The sequence below is a fragment of the Thermobia domestica genome, chromosome 14 (assembly GCF_964235325.1).
Source record: "Thermobia domestica chromosome 14, izTheDome1.hap1.1, whole genome shotgun sequence".
NCBI lineage: Eukaryota > Metazoa > Arthropoda > Insecta > Zygentoma > Lepismatidae > Thermobia > Thermobia domestica.
The window spans coordinates 56,453,729-56,477,985 of NC_137467.1; the positions used below are offsets into that span (position 1 = coordinate 56,453,729).

Below are 24,257 nucleotides of genomic sequence, written 5' to 3' on the forward strand. Positions count from 1 at the left end.
GTAGTCTGGTCGACTTACATTTGGCTTGAAAAGTTATCAAATAAAAAGCACACTTAACTTTCGTTGAAACTTAAATTTACAAAATTTAATTGTTAATTCAGTTTTTATAATTTTGAAATTCCAGTATTTCTAGTATGTAAAACAAAATCCAGTATAATTCAAGGACTTCCACTACAGTAGACACCTTGTGATATCTTGATTCGAACTTTGTACTCAGCGCCTAACATAACGACTTTTTAACTCGCGCCCAAACGTCTGGCGCCCAATTGGCTTCGCGCCCAAACGTCCAGTGCCCAAACGGCGGGGCCCAAACGTCCGCGCCCAAACGGCGGCGCCCAAACGTCACGTACCGGTTAAATAAAAACTAAAGATATCAGCACATAACTTTCTTCACAAAGCCACAGGTTCTCACTCTATTTTTTTTATATAATAACTATAGTTGTCAAGACACTTTGCTATAACGTGGAGCCAGTTTTTCAGTACCGATATTTGTACTCATTTGCCGCCATAGATTAGAGCCAGGCTGTCACTGCTTGCTTGAGTTCATCATTTGCGAACTGTTTTCCACCCAAAAATTCCTTAAGTTTCGGGAATAAGTAAAAGTCACTTGGTGCCAAGTCAGGGTTGTAGGCAGGAGGCGAAAGATTTCCCACTGTGGACGTTGAAGTTCCTGCTGACTTCACATTTGGCGGGATTTTCGATAGGCGTCGGCATTTTGGTTCGCTGCAAAAACAAGTAGGGTGACCGCAAAGCATTGAAACTCGGCTCACACTGAGATGAATGAAGGACCTAACTGCCGCGCACGCGATTGTAGTGGTGAGGGTGAGCGCCGAGCGCGATGCGCAATCGTTCTTTACTTTCTGGTCGATCCACGTAATAATTGTCTCATAGTCTGTTTTTATAGGAGTATCATTAATTTGTTTTCATTTTTTATTTTCAGGAGCTGGAACTGCAGTGAATTGTGCTGTTATCACTAATGGATGGTACATGAAGAATGCGTGAATCTAGTGCTAAATCAGAGTATCCGTGCTTAATGCTTTCGTGGTGTAAGTGTACCAAAGAGGGATGATATAGTTGTAATTCACAATGGATGAGTGGACGTTAAATGATTTACTTGAATGCTCTGTATGCTTAGAGAGGTTAGACACTTCAAGCAAAGTATTGCCCTGCCAGCATACTTTCTGTAAGAAGTGCTTGGAGGAGATCGTGAGCACCCACAAAGAACTACGTTGTCCAGAATGTAGAATTTTGGTGGAAGCAAAAATTGAAGATCTCCCGCCGAATGTACTCTTAATGCGAATATTGGAGGGTATGAAAAATGCCCCCAAAAAGAGAAACCGGGAGGGTCATGTGAATTTGCGGCCGCAGCCGCAACAACAACCACCTATAGGCCACGCCTCGCCTATGATACAGCACCATTCACCAGCTCACCCTTCGCCTACACTAGCCTCAAGAGGTGCTCCTACCCCAGAACACACCATACGCTCTCATTCGTCTCCAAAGCAGGTAAGTAAAAGAAACTTCTCTCTTTCAATATATATGTATATAGGGTGTTCGGAGACAACAACGAACTTTAGGAAATGATTCCTCACACAAAAACATGAAAACCAAAACGCATAGACCAACGTATTTGCACAAATGCGTAATTTCGGAGTTACAGTCCGCCGAAAGTTGGGAGGAACGCAAAATAAAGGATCATAGCTCGAGAACGCAATTTCGGCGAAAGAATATAGGGATTGTCTTGAGCGTAGATTACGTTAATGTGAATATGGAATTTTTACCAGTTTTCGGTTCCTGATTGTTTGTGAAAGACCTCATGAATTTTCTCCTGTGTTTCAGTGCTAGCCTTGTTGCCTCTTTTTACATCTACTGATACGTTAATAGAATCTAGGCTGAAACTAATTATAGTCGATCGTGATTCCACATTCTCAAGTTACGGTACTTTTATTTTACCATCCCTACCGATGTTCGGTGGTATATAGGGCATTTTTGTACCATATTATTCTATAATTTACGAAAGTATGAGGATGATTTCCTAGAATATTTTAGTGTTTCCAAATAGCTTGTATGCTGTCCGATCAGAAATGAGAAATACTAGCGCATGGCAAAAATAAGTGAACCAATCCGGAAAAATAGTAACAAGTTAACAGAAATGTAACTGCAGTTTCCTTTTTTCTTTCTTTTCTTCTCTTCAATATAACTAGCCATTGCCGCTGATCCAACATCAAACTGGGGTCTCGTATTTTTGGCAGGACTCTTGTATTTTGTACATAAAGTTGTAAGAAATTGTTCTTACTTTCACTTAAGAACCAACATATATTTTAAAACAGAGAACCTACATAAGTGGGCCAAATACCAAAACCAATAATGTTCTGTAGAGTCCACAGCAACAAAGGGTGTTTTTGAGAGTTGGGAGCACTTATGACAGTTCCATGCTGTATGCAACAAATTGTGTAAGCCAACCCAGTCATTAGTATCACACTACTGGTCATGACTGGTGGCTTGCATGAGTATTTTTTATTTTTTTTTATTTTTCTATTTTTTCTGTGATGAATCTTCAGGTTTCTTAAATCAGAGGTAGGTACTAAAGTCATCCTTGAAATTGGTTCGGTGGTACCCTTCCGTGTTCAGCACTGCGGATATATCAAATATAGGTTTGACGTGGAATCTGCATTAAGCTGTAAGTCTCTTATAGCCTCGGTATGGTACTGTAGTGAGAAAAAGGTCATGTAATTCACTGCCAATGATCATATTAAACAATAGAACCAATGCAGCAATTAAACGTGTAAAAGTATTCCGGATTTCATATAGTACCTTTGATAGTTAAATCTGCGATAAGAGTATTCTGATGGTAGCTATGATGCACACTGCTTGTCCGATAACAGATAAGACTAATAATCCTCCCCGCTAGTGTAAAGGCTTGCGCGCGCGCCGTTGGTGTACTAGATCCTGGGTTCGATTCCCGGTGAAAGAGCCTTGAAATTTGAACGCATTACGGTGGTTCGCATTTCACCTTAAACTGAACTGTTTATGTCCATTCTCATGTAGCCTCGATGCTCAAAATGGACGCTAAATTCCAACGAACGAGCGGCAGATACGGTAGGATTAATAGAAAATACTTGCAAAATACAAGGAGGTATTATATTTTTTGATTTCTTATAGAAGCAGCTATGTAGGGCGTTATCGGAGAGTACTCTATCATATCTTGAACCGTATTGTTCTAAATTTAAAATGTCTGATCGTTTGTTGAGAAAACGTTAGCTCTTTAGTGGCTCCTTTAGCTCTGGGAGTACCTAGTCCGAATTGACTTGATCTAAAATAAGCGGAACAGGGTATCATTTTGAAACCAGACGGACTATTTTACAAATGCGGTTGTTTCTTGAGCTTTGTGCGCTGGTGCATTACCCGTCAACAGCATCACACGTTGCTCCAACACAGTTACACAATTTTTCCAACTCCGTAATAATTTCCTTTGGTAGTGGTGTGGCCAGAGATTACATAGTGATAATCCCACTGTGCTGACAACATAGCTGGGTCATTCCACGTCGGTTCAACCAAACCTTTTAACTTACTATCTCAGATTTGGATGAAATTTGGTAGTGTTATAAAACATTTTATGCTGATTACAAGTGTGTAAATTGTATTGCAATAGCATCAGTGGTTCAGAAGTTATTGCATTTCAAAAATGAGAAGAAAATCCATTTTTAACAGTCGCAACACGATATTTCCCCGTTTTGGAAGAACACTAAAGCAATCACATTTTGATTTCTATTAATGCCAGAAACATGATTCTTTTTTTATTCAGATTGTCTTGAAGTTGTTTACCATTAAAAACATGAAAACTTTCCGTAGAGCTGATATAAAATTGGTAAAGTCATTTGAAAAATAACATTTTGAGAAAAAAAAAACTAGAACGCCATTTTGTAAACTTCAAAGCTTTATTTCTCAAAATCCCCATCATGGATTTCAATGAATTTGTTTTTGTTTGGAAGCTTATTACATGTAGTTTCACATATACAAACATTGTGATGGGCCATCCAAGCACTGAGGAGATATCCCAGTCAGTGTTGCCAGCTGATTGCGAAATAAATATTTTCCAGTAGCTTCCATACGATTTAACATATCCACCCCCAAAATTGTTATAAGTACTCTTCGGTAACCTAGAAACACGTCTGTAATCATTACCACTCCTCCCAAGCAACCCAGTTGTCAGGGTTGCCAACCAATTTCAGGGTTGTCTGTCACAGCGTTAGACATATCTGTGCAACATTTTGCAGTAAGCTTATTACATCTATTTTCAATATACAAAAATTGTGATGGACCATCTAAGTACTGAGGATATATCCCAGTCAGTGTTGCTAACTGATTGAGAATAAACTTTTTTTTTCAATAACTTCCATACGATTTAACTTACCCCCTCCCCCCAAAGGTGTTGGTATAAGTACTCTTCGGTATCCTGGAAATACGCCTGTAAGCATTACCACTCCTCCCAAGCAGCCCAGTTATGAGGGCTGCCAACCAGTTTGAGGGTTGCCTGTCTCAGCGTTAGACGTATCTGTGCCCACACTTTGCATTATTGCGTGCGACATTACATATATACGAACTAATTATGAGTATTGAACACAGAAATTACTGCATTCTTTCAGATGATATGGAACATGACGTATCAACAGTCTTTCAAACACAGAAACTTGTAATGTCGGATTTAAAACAAGATTTTCCTCGCATAACAAAAGCGGAGTATTTCTGTGATGGGTGTGGAGCTCAATATAAAAAGCTTTCTTTCTTAAATCTTTACTTCCACACAAGTGATTTCCATGATATGGTGGCAAAATGGTCTTTTTTTGCTACCAGCCTTGGAGAGTCCCAATGCGATGGAATTGGTGGGGCTTTTAACCGGGTAGTGACAAAAGCAATCCTTCAGAGACCATTGTCTGATCAAATAAATATATGTGCCCTTATGTTTCATTTCTGTGAAGAAAACCTTATTAGCACCATGTTTTTCTTTGCGTACAAAGACGAAATGGCTATTGTTCGTGCCACATTTCAACAAAGATTTCTGAGAGCAAAAATTATTCCGGGAACACGTACAATGCAAGTGGATATAACAACTGCTACTGGCAGAACATACCAGTTATCTCCGAAGTCTCTGAAAGTAGTTACTTCAATGTGGGAAACGTTTGCAAAAAGTACTTGATGTTAATATCTAATTACAGCAAAACCGAATATTTGTTTTATGTGCCATAACATGTAGGCATATAATACTATCAAACTTTATTATATTTGCTTCTTTGGTAGTATTCTGATTAACATTTAAAAATGCTAATGCCCATTTAGTGTTCAGATTATTGTATTTTTTCCCTTACCTATAGATTTTCGAAACTCCCTATTTCTCCTTCGTGCTTGGATGGCCCTTCACAATTTTTGTATAGTGAAAATAAATGTAATAAGCTTACTGCAAAATTTGGCACAGATACGTACGTCTAACGCTGTGACAGGCAACCCTGAAATTGTTTGGCAACCCTGACAACTGGGTTGCTTGGGAGGAGTGGTAATGCTCACAGACATGTTTCTAGGATACTGAAGAGTACTTATAACAATTTTGGGATGGGTATGTTAAATCGTATGGAAGTTATTGGAAAATGTTTATTTCGCAATCAGTTGGCAACACTGACTGGAATATCTTCTCAGTTCTTGGATGGCCCATCACAATTTTTGAATATGTGAAACTAGATGTAATAAGCTTTCAAACAAAAACAAATTCGTTGAAATCCATGATGGGGATTTTGAGAAATAAAGGTTTGAAGTTTACAAAATGGCGTTCTAGTTTTTTTTTTTTTTCTCAAAATGTTACCTTTCAAATGACTTTATAAATTTTCTATCAGCTCTAAGGAAAGTTTTCACGTTTTTAATGGTAAACAACTTCAAGACAATCTGAATAAAAAAAGAATCTTGTTTCTGGCATTAATAGGAACCGAAATATGATTGTTTTAGTGTTCTTCCAAAACGCGGAAATATCGTGTCACGACCGTTAAACATGGATTTTCTTCTCATTTTTGAAATGCAATAACTTCTGAACCACTGATGCTATTTCAATAAAATTTACATATTTGCAATTAGCATAAAAAGTTTCATTACACTACCAAATTTCATTGAAATCTGAGATAGTGGGTTAAATTTCCCCAAAATTTTGGTTGAATTGACATGGAATGACCCAGTTGTTTTTGCCAAGGACTAAAGTCAGACCTTTGTAGGTGGTGGTAATTCGGCGTGTTTTCATCCCATATTCATGGCCTTGTTGCCTTCAAAATAATTGCAAACAATTCTTCATTGTCACTAAATATTTATTTTGTTTTTGGAAGAAAAGAAGAAGAAAGATAAAGGAAAAGAAACATCACATTGTTTTATGACTTTAGCCACTTATTTTTCAACATTTCTTTGTGTTTCGAATAAACATATTTGAAATACGCAGGGGATAGCTAGTTTTTTTTTTTTTTCTTTCTTAAATACAAGTATTCATGTGTAGATTACTATCGCGTCGTCCAAAGTGGTTTCTGAAGTTGCTCTCAGGAACTTTGAAATCGATACGTAGCTAAAATCACTGTCAGCAAAATCTAGATTTACGACATTTAATCACAAGAAATGCGCGGATCAAATTGAAATTATTGTTATTATTATTATTTATTCTACTTTTAAGTCAAAGCAATCTGAGCAAAAGAAAAAAAAAAACTGGAATGACAAGTGAGACATTGAAATCTATTCTTTATAAGTTTGATTAGGTTAGATTTGAGTTTACCGTTCCGTTCAGCAGCGAGACTATATAAGACATTACCGTTCCGTTCAGCAGTGAGATCATGTAAGACATGAATCTACAACTTAAGGTGATCTGAACCACATGAGCTTTCGCCGGGAATCGAACCGGGGTCTCCCACGCCAAAGTCGCGTGAGCTATCCACATAGCCACGAGAGGACTCTACTACGTTCGAGTTACACGAATACATATAGTCATACCTTTCATACATAATTATGGTCCTATGTTTATATATATATATCGGGAGTTCTAAAAATGGCGCCCACTGACTACAGAGCATTATTCTACAAGTCAAAATAAAACAAAAATACCTTTGTATACCTTTCGAGTCCTCGATTGGAGACATAAATTGCACTATGTGGCAACGTCGCAAATAAAGAACCATATATCAGATCTACCAATCTATTAAATAGTTATATCGATTATTTCCAGATGGCAGCAAAAGTTGATATTGACTGACGCTAGCATCACTTATTAGTGTAGCAATCGATTTAACACCTTGTTGTATTCGTACGTAGAGTAATGGAGATGGCTCAAAGTTAATTGCGCCGTTGCCACATTGTATGAAATTTTGATTCCTCATAGCGAATGAAGGAGGCCCAGGAAGGTATACCATCATACAACATTTTCACTTTATTTTGGCCTGTAGAATAGTGCTCTGTGGTCTGTGGGTGCCATTTTTAGAACACCCGAGATATTAATACAGCCTAGATTCCAATATTTAGAGCTACTTTTGTATGCTGCAACGTACACAGAATTTCTTGCAGCACTGAAGGCTTCAAGAGTATTCGCATTCCAGGACTGGCAGACTTCTGTATTCATATTTTCGTATGGTAGTTTTTTATTTCTAAAATATCTTGTTAAATCCCATACCTTTTTCCCTTTGGTACGTTACTGCTTGTATGATTTTTATAGGAAGGGTTAAGTACAAGAAAAAAAAAAATAACAATGTTGCGAAAAAGTGAACATAGTATTAGGGGGAGTTGATTCCAAGGTGTGAGATGTGGGATATAGTTCCTGAACTTTCCAACCTTTGCTGCATGTCTAAATCAAATAACCACACCAAGTGAACCAGAAACTCAAGATAACGAGCGCTGTCTGGTCTGCGGAACAAATAGAGAATTTTATGACTTTGTGTGTGTATGTGGATTTTTCAACGCTATATTTTAACTTTCGTTGAGAGCTGGGCTTTGTTCGAGGTAATATGTGGGCTTACTTCATCTTAAAGAATTTCGGTAAAAGAAATAAAAATGTTACCGAATGAATGAGATTTAAAAAAAAAAAAAATACTGGTCCTGGATATTCTTTGTGTCTACATAAATTGATGTGAAAATTCGTCTTTCCAGTCTTCAGTTCCGTAAAGTCGTTTTTATGTTTTTCGGTTGGTTTCTGTACGAATGTAGTAAAACTTGGTGACAGATATCGTATGTATTTGTGGTTTGGCCATATTTTGTTTAAAGCAGGTGGGTTTCGTTTCACCTTGTAAAACAGGAGGCACGGCGGCTCAGTGATAGAGCTCTTATCTTTTGTACGTTGGGTTCTTGGTTCCATCCTCGCTCAAGTAAGTTTGTGGTGGACAACATCGTTTTTTTTTTTTTTTCGGGATACTCCTGTTTCTTCCCATATTCTACTGAATCTTTCTCATAATACAGAAATTAGATGAAATATTTGAATTTTACGTTCCACGCTTATGCCGGCAAGGCTGAAGGAGATTGCGATGATAAATGAAATGATGGAATGAAGAAAGCGGGAGGAGACTGGAGAACCCCGAGAATATCCACGCACACGGAATTGGTCTGTCACAAAGTTTTCCTGGGTTTCCTGGAATGAGGTTTTCCTGGGTTTTTCACATTCACACCAGGCAAATGCCGGGGTGGTACCTAACTTATAGGTCCCAGGCCGCTTCCGTCCTTCCCCCATCCTTTCTACTTTCCCTGTCCTCGGACAGTGTGATCACCGAGGGACGTCATCCCTCAAACGTGACGGGCTAAATGGCCATAAGATGCCGAGAGCCCAGAAATCTAAAATCCTAATCCTAATCCACTTACTTTCCACCTTTTTAACATGTGTTTATATGCTTCATGCAGGTAATTTTCTGTTACTCTTTGACCAGCTGCCATGGTCATGAGATCTAAGGCACTAAAGGTGTGTGTCGCAAGTTTGAATTATGTTTAGGGCATTTGCATTGTTCTTTCACCATTCGCTTCATGACAATCTTTTCTCATAGTCTCAAAATCTACAGGACAGAGTTGTGGGATGAAGCAAAACTTAAGTGAATAAAATAAATCTATACTTCTTCATAATTAAGTTGTTTTTTTTTTTTTCTCATAGCTTTTCTCAAGTGTCGTTTCTCTTCCTTATACTGTGTGAACTCAGCATAATATATGATAAATTAGAGGTAACGATACTAATGTTTACTTGGCTCTACAGAGAATCAAACCCTGATTTTCGTGCACAGGATTAATTTATTGGTTGATTCGTATGTACTGCCTTGTCAGAAGCGATGCTATATAGGACTATATGTGTAGTTTAAAGTGGGATCCGAACTAGTCTTGTTAAAAACCAGATCATTCATTTTAGTAAGTGTTCTCGTTTTATCAGCCGGATGAAGGTGTTGACATTCGACGTTTCGAATGCAAACATTGCATTCTTCTTCAGAGAAAGCCCTGAAGATGAATGTATTTCTGCATTCGAAACGTTGGATGTGAATGTCTCCACCTGGCTGATAGCCCGAGAACTCCTACTAAAATCATGTTGCCAGGAGAAATTAACTTTTCTTTCTTCAAGTCGATTTCCCAGCTCGCGCCGTGTGGTCTTTGTGGTGGACAAACACCGTGCTCGTGGGTTTTCTCGGGGTTCTCCCGTTTCCTCCCACTTTCTTCATTTCACCATTTCATTTATTTCTCACCATCACCGTCTTCTGTAGCCTAGCCGGCATAACCATGGGACGTAAAACTAAAGATTTCATTTTCTTCAGGTCGATTTTTAATTCAGTTTTTTCGAATAGTGGATTCTTTGAATATTCATTATTCGAATAACTTAAACAACACTAATTTAAACCACTGTAGAGCTTTGGTGCTCTTCTACTCGAAAAGCCATGCACTAGAGAGCCACACGTTCTAGCTATTGCACTATGAAAAGACTCCACTGGTTAAGTATGTTGAGAAAATATAGATGAAGATACCGTAAAATAATATATGTATTTTCTTTGATTTTAAAACAAAAATGTTCTGTCTCCACAATACTCCATTTTAAACATATAGATATGTCTCTTTGTGTATTGTTAAGGAAATAACTAACTGGGAAGAGCTCTGTTCCTCAGATAATCGCTACGCCGTTTGTAATTCTGAACAAAAGCAGCTGAGAATTATGGTGGAATAAATCTGGACAATATACACGCTTACAAGATTGGACTCTACGGGAGGACGCTTCGTTCCCTCGTCTCTCGGCGAAGCGCTGGTATTCGCGCTCAGACGTTTCCGCCAGAGAGGAAGAGAGAGAGTAAAAGGCTTATGGAGGGAAAGAGGCATGCAGTCTTCCCTACTTGTATTTTTTCTTTGTACCATAACTTCTGGTGTTCTTTTTATAAAAATGCTCCGGTTCCGATTCCGATGTTATCAAACGTAGGTTCTCCAAAGAAAGACATTGTTTCAACATTACGTGGGTGTTTTCAGTCTTCTGATATTTTGCCTTATTCGACACAGACAGAACGTTGCGCATATTTTACCTGCAAAATCGTTCTTAAAATGAGTGTTTAATATTTCAAAGGTAAAATTAATTTAGTTTATTTGTATGTTTTTCTTTCTTAAAAGATATTTAGTGAATATACAGTATTTCTTCTTCACTGGCAGACAATGTTGTAAGACAAGATTTGGATCTGTTTCATCTTAGAAAGTACTAGTATCAGTTACTTGCTTCGTCGGGTTAAAATAAGAAAAGTTAGTGGCATGTTCTGTTAGTCAACATTTTTTACTTTTTTAAAAAATTTTTACTGAAGCGCTTTCTGATGGACGATATTTTTTTTTGTCTTATAAATTTTCGGTAGTTCCAACTCGAGACATTGACACGTAAAGTTGGCCGTGTGAGAAGCAAGGGGTTCTGAGCCCCTCTCCCAAGTTGCGGGGCTGAATTAAACGGCATCGGAAGTGTCGCTGTTCATCTCAGTGACCCCGTCATTTTCGATCTCCCTTTCCCCTAAGTTGTACCGTCAAAGTAAAATAGTAAAATAACATTCCAGGCGCGAACCGCATCTATGTTGAAAATTTGATTGAGATCAGTCGGGTGGTTCAAGTCACAAACATAGTCACTTTCATATATATAGACCAACCTGGAAATGCTTCCTTTCGGAGTTTTAGGCCGTCGAAAACATGAAAAAAATGAACTGTAAAGGTCCATAGCTCCGAAACTATGGGACGTATCGCAGTCGGGTCAAGACTTCACTTAGGAACTAGTGTGTGCCCTATCCAAATATCCATGTTTCAGAATCCTGTGGTACTTCCGTAACAATTTTTGAAGAGGTAGTTGGAGAGTACTTCAAATTATATGCCCGTCGCGAAACTCCCTCTATAAAAATTGCTTCGTGAGTATCTTAGGATTCTGGACTCAATCCTGTACTCAATGCTCTTACTGTGACGGTATTCTAAAGTAAAAGAACGTAGTAAGAACATGCAACATGATTATTAGGTACTGAAAATATAGACAGAACTAAGGAAAGGAAAGTGTGCAATAGTTGTCGGTCGTGTAATCGTCGGAGGAAATTTGCTTGAAAGTGCTGGAGAAGTTATTAGAAGAGAAGTTAAGAAGGAAAGAAACAGTTATAAATTTCTTTTCTAATTGGAGAAAGTGTTTTCCTTGCTAAACGCGTGTGAGTTAGGAATAATTTATGTCCGTTATGAACAGGTTACTATTAGTACTGTTAAAATTCGAATATTTGAATAATGGATTTTTTGAATATTGGAACAAAATTTATTTTTCAAAGTAACGAATAATTGTTCTGTTAATTATTCGAGCAATTATTCAGATTGTTCGAATATTGGAAGCGAATATTCGGATATTCGAATAACAGAAGAAAAATTACTCGAATAATTTTAGCAACATTGGTTACTTTAACACTGGGAATATAATACTACTTTCCGTGCTCGTATCTGAGGGTGTCCGTAAAAGGAACGTTTCTCATCCATAACAATACATATATTTTTGTCGGGGCAAAAAGAAGTCTATCTGTATTATTGAGGTGTCCGCTATTTGAGAAGTAGTTTCACTATCTTTTTCTACTACAAAACCATTGCCTTATCTCATTCGTAAGGAACTTACTGCCAAAATAAAACCAATTAACATTTCGATTTCTGGCCTTATGTATCTCAAATATGTCATTTGATCCTGGCTATATTTGACATTTGAAGAAAAAATACTGTGATTGTAATATATTAACGATCCGTAATAAAACTTGGTTAATCTTTTCTTCTTACCTTAACAAGCAATAAAAAATGGAAGAGTATGCAAGTATAATATATATATATATATATATATATATTGTGTCAAAATATGGAAATAAAGGAAGTTTTTCTCTTTCTTACTTTCATATTTTATTACTTAATTTGCACTCCAAAAAAAATATGTAATAGACAGCTCAAATATCTGTTTTTACTATATGCGATAAGTAAAATAACTAAGCCTATATTTTGACGACTATCATCGACTACCTTACCTACAGCTCGGACCTCACTCCAAGCGACTTTCACCTGATCCCACACTTGAAGGAACACCTAGGAGGCCGTCCGTCGCTTCGCTTCAAATGACGAAGTGAAACCCTTCGTGACTTGACGCAAGAACAGGATTTTTATCAGAAGGGAATCTTTAGTCATCCCACGATGCGACAAAATAACCTAATGCATGTACTATCAGTTGGTTGTTTGGTTGTGTGAAATAGTATATACACGTTTCACTGCAGGCTTTGTAACCTTACTTTCTGAACACTCCTCGTATTTATATATATATATAAAATAAACTACAACTTTCACGAAGTAAGGGATTTTGAAATACCTGTAGATTTGAATGAGAAATCGTTGAAGTTAAAACATAAAGATACGAGCCCATTTTAAAGAAAATAGAAAACCAAGTCTCAATATAAAATCAATGAACTAAAGAAGAAAAAAAAGAAAGAAAGATTTCGAAGGTATTCAGCACTATTAATCATAGATCGTAATGAAGAAACCGAATCGAATTAGGTATTCTTTTTTCTCCTATACCCACGTGAAGGAACTGGAATCAGAGCTTATTTGCTCGTAAACGTTCCTGCGATTTTTTTTTTCTGTTTGTGATCACAGTTCTTGCGTCGTCCTTGGGCGTTTTGTTTGAGTGCATTCACCTATTGTGATAGACCGTATGAAAAAAAAAAAAAAAAATGCGTCGATGGAATCGTGGAAGAACGCTTTAGATACATACTAAGGTACATTTTTTCACACGCACGTGCCTTTTACAGAAACGCCTCTTCACAGGCATGGTGGATTTTTTAAATATAAGCTTTTAGATTTTTTTTTTTTAACATTTTGCTTCAGCTCAACAAATAACTTTTATAAATTTCAAAGTGTAAATTATAAGAACAGCCCGTTTGTGTGTACACCTGTTAATTAACATTATGTAGAAATCCGTTGAAAAAAAAAAAAGTTTATTGTCCATGCCCGAGAAGAAAGAAAAAAAAAATAATGGTAACATTGCTATTCGTAAGTACCTGCTATGGAGTTCCATCTACGCAATGTTCTAAAAGCAAGTAGTTAATTATATGTTTATGTTTAGTACTATGGAGAGAACGAAAATATGTTCGAAAATTTCCCGTGCAAGGACATAAGGAAGAGTAGTAGTGTCATCTTTTTAAAATCCTGTGAAAATGTCGTTGATAAATTGTGAGAAGCAAAAGCAGAAAGATTTCTCTTCCTGTTAAGAATCTGTTGCTCACAAAGGTTGTTTATATTCTAAATCGGTTTCTCGAAGGCCCGTAATTTTTGTTTATTGACAAAAAAATGGGCTATCTTCTCAGTATTATTTGCTCCAGATCTTTGAATAGTTTCTTTTCAAATTTTCTGTCATATTTTAAAAACGATTATTAAGTATTCTGCCTTTTGGCGGGTCCTGGGACTAATGAAAATTTTTCTTTCTTTTCTTAGTTATTATTTTGGCCTGGAAATGTTTCTTCCATGTTCCTCGATTTTCAGCTTCTTTTAACTCCCAGTATTTTCTATTATTATCCTAATCATCGATCACTTATATTTTTTCTTCCTGTTCCTCACTTCTTCCATTTTTCCTTCTATGGCGGATGTGTCCAATTTCTTCGCAAGATGTGTCCAATCCAATTGGCCTTTCTACGAAGGATGGTGACTAGAAGCGTCCCCTTCTCTCCTATCCGTTTCAAAACTGCGTTTTTTACTCTTTCTGTCCATTTTATCTTCTTCACCTTCCTCCAACACCACATTTCGAAGCTCTCTTAATATTTCTTCTCTAACTTCCAAGTTTCTGAACCATAAAGTCCAATGCTCCATTTATAGCACTTGTCCAATTTCTTCCTTAGCGCAGTATTTAGGCTGCTAGTTAAGAGTGATCATTAAGAGCATTGACAAATCAGGTATGCAGATGACACGGTTATTATAGCTAGAACCGAAGAAAGACTACAGGAGATGATGGACAAAATTGTTGACACTGGAAAACTATATGGAATGGAAATCAATATCGAAAAATCGAAAATCATGAAAATATCCCGGGGAAATGCGCCTTTACGGGTGAGAGTAGAACGAAGACTACTTGAAGAGGTCGAAGTATTTTGACGAGAGACGCTTACTGCATCAAAGAGATCAGGTCAGGAAGTGCCATAGCCAAAGAAGCATGCAACAAAGACGATGTTATAGATAAATTGATAAAAGACAGACCACTACGTTTCGTCACTATGATGAACGTCTTTTTGCTTTGAAGGAAAGCCTTTGAACATGAAATAAGAATAGTGAAAAATTTCCTGTTTATATCCTATGATAAAACATGGTGTTATTCTATGGAGCTGTAATCTTTGATCATATCCATATTAATTGAATGTTTACGGCTCGTCCATTGTTGGAACGTTAGTTTAATTACTGTATAAACAAGGCTTATATCAATAACTGTTCGATACGTGTACAAAGAGACGTTCTATTGCCGACTTCAGCAGCTCGCATCAGCAATTATCGATTCTCTAAGTCAGAAACGTCCGCAGGATTTTTCTTTCAAAAGAGGGGAGACCAATAACAACTAAAGTCGTAAATACACACACCTTAGTGTAAGATAGGAATTATTTACTCACGTTCCATAACTTAATTAATTACGGTAGTGTGTAAGCAAATCAATTGTGTTTCCATATGTAGTCCAAAGAACTGAACCCCTCAGAAATTCAAGGGAACAGTTATCCTCCCTCCCCCCTGAAGACGACAGCTCTCTTAAGTGAAAAAGAACTTAATCCTTTAACAAATTCCACAGTTCAAATATGTTCCCGCTTAATTACAAAGCGCACCCCGAAAGACTACTCCGATGGACTGTAAATTGAAAGACGAACATCAGAAGAAAATTATTTTATTACTGTATATTGATACGTAACCTACATTTCAACATACGCACCATCCTTGTTGAGACATTTGTCGTTAAAGAATCTGCCGCCAAGGACTGGAAACAGGATATCACAACTGTGTGCAATTCAGCTGCGCTACCGAAACGTTATCTGGCCAGAGATTCCGGTGGAAATTTCTAGGTGTGGTATCAGAGTTGTAAGGGTATGGCCAGATATCCCAACCAACTGTGTTCAGCCACTACGGTGTTCGTCGTGGATATTGATATGGCCTGCTGTCAGTGGCGTAGCAGCTGCCCCCGCAAGGCCCCGAAGTCTTACGATGAATAAAGATTTAAAGAAGTAGAACTTAAACCTTACTTCTATCAGCTTTACAACTAGGGCCCCTTCTCTATACTTCGCGGGGGGGGGGGGGCGGCGCAAAAGTGTGCTACGCCACTGCCTGCTGTGAATCATCTGGACCATATTCTGTCCATACCTTCACTCATGACATCCGGTCCCGGTGAATCTATGAGGCCAACAGCTCCGTAGCGTGGAGGAACCTGATTACCACGCATACCTCACTCGGTAGAAGATCGTATGCGCGTATCTATATTTACCGTAGCATAGTCCTCTCACCACCGAGTCCACAAACTGCACTTGCATCAGGTTATGGTTACATGTTTTTTCTTCGTTCCTACGCAAATGTGTCCAACTCTGAACACTCGTGCTATTTTGAGGCACTTTCAGAACTTACTTTCTTGATACGTCTTGCATATTAGGACGAATACGAAATACATTGATATTAAATAACAACAATGGTAACAATTACCAAAGCTAATAAATCATCTTTCACTTGCTAAAAATCGATTGTAGCGACTTCATGCAGCGCGACTCCGCTCTGGACGATTTTGTAAAGCTGTTCATCGCAAGATCACACAGGCTTATACAGATATATTTCGGCAGAATACCAAGATAACTGAATCAAATAAATTGCGTAATTTATGTATCACCGGATCCATTTAAAACAGTATTTTGCTTTTCCGTCCCGTCAAAGGGAAAGGGAAAGATGAAATATGAAAATTTCGGTATAGCCGTACCCTAATGACCATCAAACCATTCCCGCTAGTCTGGTGAATAGTTCATGAACCCAGGTTCAATACCCATTGGGAGAGTATTGAACATATTAGAGTGGTTCAGATTTCACCTTAACTGTAGGTCCATGTCTCATAGCCTCGGTGCTGTAAAGAGTTGCTAAACTTCAAATCTAATAATCATTGAATTAGGAATTCGTGAATTAGATTTCTGGGCTCTCGGTATCTAAGGGCATTTAGCCCGTCACATATATGAGGAATGACGTCCCTCGGCGAGCATACTATCCGAGGAAAGGTAATGAAAGAAGCGGTCTGGGGCCTGTATGTTACGTACCATCCCGGCATTTGCCTGGTGTGAATGAGGAAAATCCAGAAAAAGTCTTACTCAAGATGGTTGGGCTGAAAAAGCTGTTACACTTTTTCGACCAAGTGTCTCCACCGAAAATCGAATCCGAGACCGCTCGCACCAAAGGTGAGAGCGTTAGCAACCACGCCACGCGGGGGCGCTAATGATTGGCGCACAGAAATGAAATTATAGGTGTTAAGAGAGGGGCGGATCCAGGACCGATTTCTGGGGGGGGGGGTTGTCATACTGCTACTTTTAAGGGCTCCAAACTTTGGGATGGGTTTTATTTATATATATAAAATAAGAAGCATAATATCGTCGCCCCTGGTTAAGAGGTGGTGCTTCAAATTTTTTGCTTCTCATGCTTTATTATTTTAGTGATAAATTCGTGTGATGTTACGTATTGTATATATGTATGTATATACGTATGTATATACGTATTTAATTTTACCTTGCTGTCTATAAAATAACACGAAGTGTCCACCATTTTCCAGACTTCGATACTTACACACTTCTCATCTTTTACTGTTTAAAATACGTTATCTTTGTACTTGATATTTCTTTCGTATTAGGGATAATGGTTTGTGTAAAGATTAACTACTCCTAACGTGTCAATTAAATTATAAATATTAGCATGAAGATGGTGCGTGAAGTCCTGTGCTATAATGTAAAATTAGCTAAAGATCGGAGAATACTTGGAAGGTAATATTGCACAATGTTGCGTGTAACTAACGCATTTGAAGGTCAAGCACCTCTTTCTCGCCAGTTCAGCCAAAAAGAAAGGGTAACTAAAAGTAATTTATTTTTATGAACTTTTTGTCTTTAATAAGCATGTTCAATTCCACCCACCGAGTAAAAGCACGCAAATATGCTTTATGAAGGCAGTATAAAAATTGCTGCGTGGTTTGTTCCCGCCCATTCTGAAATTATATTAAAAATTTATATTCACTATGTTGCTGGAGATAACGTTCGGTTTCGCAGATTCTCGTATTGATAAGAAGCATTAAAAAAAAAAAAAAAAAAAAAAAAAAACAGCTTCACTTTTGATTGTAAAATAAGAAATTAACTTGAAAAGAGACTGCGATTTAAATTATCCATTATTTCTTTTGTTGTACACAATAAAACTCGATAAAGTAGATCCATGAAAACTCTCTTAACGGACACCTTTATAATACGTCCAGATAATTTTGTCCCGGCAAATAAATAAATAGAATTATTAATATTACAGGACAAACCGCCCCCCTCCGTTCTTACGGACTCAGTCAGTCTTCTTTTTATTTCCACTGTTTTAGTAACCTTTTCATAACTGACATATGTATTTAGCACAGATGATGCTTCCTACACTATGCAAATAAACCTGCGATACAGTGCAGAATTTCGAAGAGAAACTTAAGAGTTTACAGGATGGACCTAGGCTACAGACAACGCTTGCAATTTTTTTTCTCTAAAAAATTCATGTCATGATTAATAAGTTCTATCTAAATTGCCAGTATTGTCAGTCAGTATGCATGAAAATGTTCATTTTTTCATTGCGTCACGTCTAGTTTTCGTAGTCAATATATATATTTTTTTAAATAAATACAGGGGGTGCCATGTATTTGACAGAAAATTACCTCACCTGAAATATATTTTGCAGTACACGCCCATATAAACTTATCCCCCAGCGAAATGTGTCAAATTTCGAAACATTGCTGTCAAAAATAGTACTAAACGTGCGACGATAATATTTGTGTTATAAAAGACATTGGTCCGGTACGTAAGATACCCCTTTTATTGATAGACAGACCTATACATTTATGCTGTTAAAAGTTGTGGCTATACGTGTACATTTAGGCTGTTAATATAAGTGATAACGGCATTTTAGAAGAATGTTTTTGCAATTACATAATGATAAGTATTAAATAAATGTAGTGCAGTGTTGAAATTGGCATGTTCAAGGGGGAAGGTTGAGCACCCCCTAAAATATATATGCCCCGCCTAGAATATTTATCCAGATGCATTGAAATGTTCGCTGTTTTCTGTTTAATTTTTTGGGGAAATAAAAGTGTTAAAAGCAGAGATTTTTTAAAAAAGAAAATTAGTTTCTTCTTTTGCCCAACCTAAATTGTTCTAATTAACAAACCGGGTTCTCGTATAAAGTCGAAATTAAATAAAAAGTTGAAAATTAGATACAAACACATTACGACGGGAATTAGGAGAAAATGACAATATGTTTGTTACTGAAATCGACCAGACAATAAGTCTCAAGTTTTGTTGCTACAGGTTCCTGCTGCTCTATTGCAATCTAGAACAGAGCCTCCCCTTAAATTTTTATTGCCCCTCTTGCAGGCCCGTTTCCAAGGGGGTGTACGGCGCCACACACAATTTTTGCTGGCCTCTAAAATTTTCACGGTAGGCTTGCAAATGAACTATAATATGGTGATGAACTGTTATATGGCTGGATCGCCTCCCCCCCTACATTTTTGGGCTGGTTACGGGCCTGTCCCCTTGTACAAAACTGATTTCAACACTGATTTAGTGCCTTAACAATAAAAATAATTTAATTTCTTGGATTAATTATCGTAGAAAGTTTTGGTGTTAAATAAAGTAAGTTTAATTGAACTGGGGCAGCAGTAAATATTAAAATGTTTGTAGCAATCCGTATATCGATATTTATCTATATTGCAGTGTTTCGGTATTCGATATATCGATCAAATTTCGATATCCTGATATTGCCTAGCAGTACACACACGCGTTTGTTTTTATTAGTAAATAGTTACAGTAAATTTCAAATAATTTTTATCCCATTTTTATCATTCCTGTTCATTCTCTTAACCATAACTAAGGTGACTGTGAATGTGGTAACTACCATGGGCGGCGATTAGGGGGGCAGTTGCCCCCTCACTTTTTTGAAGTAACCCATTAATGTATATAGTTTCATTTAGAAATCCAAAGCTTTGGTATGTATTACTGGTTCATAGAAAAAATGATGCCATATATGTGCCGTTCCGTGAGTACGTATTGATTGTCTTCCCGTGGAGTAAAGAAAACTACAGGATTTGCGTTTTAGTTGCCACTGAAAATAACCCAAAAATTAAAATTAAATTGGAGCACAATAATTTCAGTATACTTTCACTTCTTACAAGGGCTCGATATATTAGTCAGCCGCTTTGAAACTGACTGAGAGAACATTTCGGGGAAAAAAAAAAAGTCTTTCACAAGTTATTCTTCAATTGCACAAAAATTGACAGTTCCTAAAATGTCTTTTCTTCTTTCTAAAATAAGGAAAATAAAAGCGTAATAAGAAACAACTTCTACCTTTTCAATTGTTTTGTAGTGTAATATACGAGTAAAGTGGTGTGTTAGGGGTATACGAGTATAAGTTGCAAAAGCAAATATTTCTTTAAATGTCGTAGCATATGCTTGTAGTATTTACTGTCTTTCATTTTCTGAGAGTAATAACATACTATATTTAATAGCATGTGTGGAATTAAAAATTAAGTTGTCCATTAATCCCTGTTTTTCAAAACAAGCATAATTATTCATTACTATGATTAATATTGTCCTTTCTATTTATTTGTTTCAATAATCTCATCACACAGTTTTCCAGACAATTTTAAGATGTTCATGAGCAAGGAGTCAAATCTCTTCTTTCACTTTCGTTGTTTAAGAGTACAAAGGGCTAATATCTACTTGCGTTGCTCTGTCAATTTACTTAATAAAATATGAAATACGATATATGGTATTTTAATTGAAAAAGATAGTATCCTATTAGTTATACAACGTTTCGTCATACAAAATGTTAGAAACAACCAGGAAAACTAACATTTATATGCAAATATTCAGATCATGTCTTTCTCCCCAACTTTTAACATCCAACTGCCGCCACTGGTAACTACATTAATGTATCTGCTAACGACGATGTGCTTTATATGAAGCCCGAACATACTGCAATAGCTGAAACCCTCACCCTTAACAGGTTACGCCTAGGCGAAACTGCTTAAGCTAGAAACTTGTAATTTAGACGAATACTTAGGATTTGTGAGGTGGAAGGGGGAGAATGGGTATTGTGATAAGCAGGGCCAGATTTAGAGGGGTGCAAAGGTGCACTGCACCCGTCCTCCTTCGTTGTAAATATTCACTATCTAAAATGAGAAGCTAGCAGTGAAAATAACAGTTTCCGAAACTTTCTGCCATCATGTTTCCGTTTGGAGCTTAAAAGAAAGCAGAGCTTTGCGAAAGCAATAGTTTCGATTTTCTAGAGGTTGAAGGAAAAGGATTCATCAAGCAATATAATGTAACAATTGTCAATTAGGAGGGAAAAAAAAAACAGTCAGGAGGAGAGAAGAAAAATTTTTCCTGCATATCACTTGCTAACCTCTTTAAAATACTCCTCCCTCCCCGTTGTATGTGTCAGCGTTGTCAGGGTAAAAAATATTGTCACATACCACTTTAACGAGTTTCAGTGTCATTGGTTATTTTGATACTTATTGGTGCACCTCCTCAGAAAATCCAGGATCCGACCCTGGTGATCATTGTAATTGTGTTTTGTTGCGTTTATTTTTACTTTTCCAAAACTGGAAGAGAATGGGTTGAAACGCAGGGTGTAAAATCCTAATAGTCGAAGTATGGAGGGGGGAGAGAAGAGAGAAAACTTCGGACTGGAATATTTCAAGGTAGAGAGTTCATATATTTGAACATCCATAGTTATTAAGCTATAGATGATAAGAGATACCACTAACCATTAGTTCACCGATTAATTACATACGAAATACGTGTTAATCACCTATGAATTACTGTAATTTATTTGCAAACTCCTGACGATAGTAAAACGTTATTCACTCCTCAGCTGGCTATTATTTGGGGGAATTTTCTTCCAAAAATGTTAAATGAGGGGTTATACAATTCCTTTTCCATCCTCCCAGAATTTCACATCCTGGTTGGTTCCTAAGATACGGGATATTCTGATTTCGCGCAGAGTTTCGAATTCAGAGGAATTGAATATGAAAGAGGCAGAATGAGAAATGGAAAATATTGCCCAGATAAATATGTAAGGATATTTGCAAGTAACTAATATTGACTGACACAATTTCCTTTTGGTCCTTTAAAATTGGACATAATTTAAATTGATAGAACTTTACTCCAGTTCTGTAGAGGAAAATAAACACTGATTTAAATACATTAAATTCGAATTGTTTTTGAATAATGGCTACATAGTATATCAAAAGCACAGTGTTTCGTGCATGTCTATAGTTTGGAGTTGAGCCGTTCAGTTGCATGGTATGTAATATTCATAAGATCATGAAACCGGAAAATGGCCACGAAACAAAGGAGCATTTAAGCGTATCTAGAAGTAGTTAAGTCGAATATATCTTTTTTCAAGAATAGGGAGAAAATAAGAACTTTCAGGGACCGCAAGAGAACAATTTCATAATGTGCATGAGAGCAGTCTCTTTTATCCATTGCGTGACATTAGATGGTTGGTGCTTTGTGCAGTGTTGCCAAGAAGTTGACACAAAAGTCGCTAAACGAGACATGAAATTACTCAAATTTTCGCTGAAAAGTTGTTAAGTGTTAGAGCCATATCATCTTCGACACAGTTAACTCGATAAATTACTTACGTTACACGATTTTCTAAAATACACAAAAATTAAAAGTCCACAAAAGAAAGAAAATTTGCATCTACTTCCTAATTGGCATGCTGTTGGGTATGCTGTATCGAAAATAGAAATAACAGCAAAGCACAATGTTTTTGAGACTTCCAAAATATGCTTTGTATAACCTAAGTGTCGGAATTCTTATAGAACCCCTATCCGTCCGTTTGTCGAAATGTATCAGAGCAATAGCGGTGAGAGAGATCGAGATTTTTTTTTTTTTTTTTTCAACCGATTTAGCGTCTCAGTAACTTCCATGGACTCTCTTAATCCTCTGTTCAAACCAGAAGTGGTTAAAATTACCCATTTCTTGTTTCAGCGTTTATCGTCACAGAATGAAAACGGTAACTGATAGCAAGAGTTTTGTTTTTAACTTCAGCGTCGCAAGGCAACATATGATAACTATTCGCAACACTCGAACTAAAACCGGAATTGATTCAAATTCACTATTACTTCTGTTTTCAATAGTGATTTCCACAGCAAAAGCTGTAAGAGATATCGAAGTGCGTCCTTTTCTTTACAATCGATTCACCGTCCCAAGTATGTATATTTCATCTCCTCCATTAACCTTCTGTTCAAATTAACGATTTTCAGTTTCAACTTTTATCACTGTAGAACGGAAACTGTAAATTATAGGAAGTAATGGCTTTCTGATATGGATTCATCGTCTGAGGAACAGGTTCTTTTTCATCTTATTAAATCTGTTGTAACCAGTAGTTATACATGAGCTACTTAAATTTGAGCATTGAAATCGCATAGTTTGGGAATCTACCGTAATTCCTCATTATGAAACGAAACTCATTTGTTTTTATTAAAATAACGACGTGTAAAATCTTTCTCAACTAACTAAACCTTTTTGGCTTAATAAGAGTTTGCGTGTGTCTGACGAAGTCAAAGGTTTAGCTAGTTGGCGAAGCTGTTACACGTCGATATTTTAGTAAAAATATGTACTTTGCTCAGAGGCTTTGTGGTGTTTATATTGTGAATTACTAAAGCAAAGCTGACGTGAACCAAATAGCTGCTGTATTTAGTGTTGCCAACGATACAGAATTTTCGTGACTCGATTCGTAGTGAAACCGAGCTTTTCCAATAGAAAAAATATACTTTTCGAAACGAGACAACTCCAAATTAGCATCATAGGCAACACTGATTATATTACTTGTGCCTCTGAATGAAAGCTCTGCAAACTTAAGGACACTGGAAGTGGAATCTTTCTCTGTTAGAGGGCAAGGTGGATCACGTTGTATACTTGCCCAATAGGTCATGGGCAACACTAACGTATTGCTTTGCCTGTAAACGAAAGTTCTGCAAACTTAAGAGTCTTCATCCCGGCGAAATTAAAATACCGCTAATTTTACAGTAATTATGTGATATCTTCAAATAGATAAAATATAATTGAAATATGGAACAAGAGCGCCCTAGACAATATTATTTTGCGTGAGGTACCGTTATCACAAGTCACCTAGTGGCTTTCCGTTTTCAGCTGTTTAGAAACGCGAAAATAAATGCCGATTTTCAAAATGGCTGGAAATCGAAAGCAGATAAGTGAGTCGTGATAACGGTTTCTCATGTAAAGTAATATTGTCTAGGGCGTTCTTGTTCCACATTTCGATTATCTTTTATCTATTTGAAAATATCACATAATTACTGTAAAATTAGCGGTATTTTAATTTCGCAAAGATGAAGACTCTTAAGTACACTCGAAGTTGGAATTGTTCTCCGTTCGAGGGCAAGGGGTAACGGAAAATAAAATAGAACACGTTGTATACTTGCCCAACTCAGCGTTCACGCAAAGCAACTGTACATACATTAA

General features: G+C 37.0%; 1 protein-coding gene across 4 annotated transcripts in view; it reads left to right on the forward strand.

The window, feature by feature from the left end:
* POSH (SH3 domain containing ring finger posh) overlaps positions 1-24,257 on the forward strand; it is a 248,230-nt gene that overhangs the window by 14,462 nt on the left and 209,511 nt on the right. For all 4 annotated transcript variants that reach the window (XM_081737938.1, XM_081737939.1, XM_081737940.1 and 1 more), the window contains exon 2: positions 941-1,506. In XM_081737938.1, coding sequence (XP_081594064.1) covers positions 1,087-1,506 — 420 coding nt within the window. In that variant the 5' untranslated portion in view covers positions 941-1,086. The remainder of the gene's footprint in view (positions 1-940; positions 1,507-24,257) is intronic.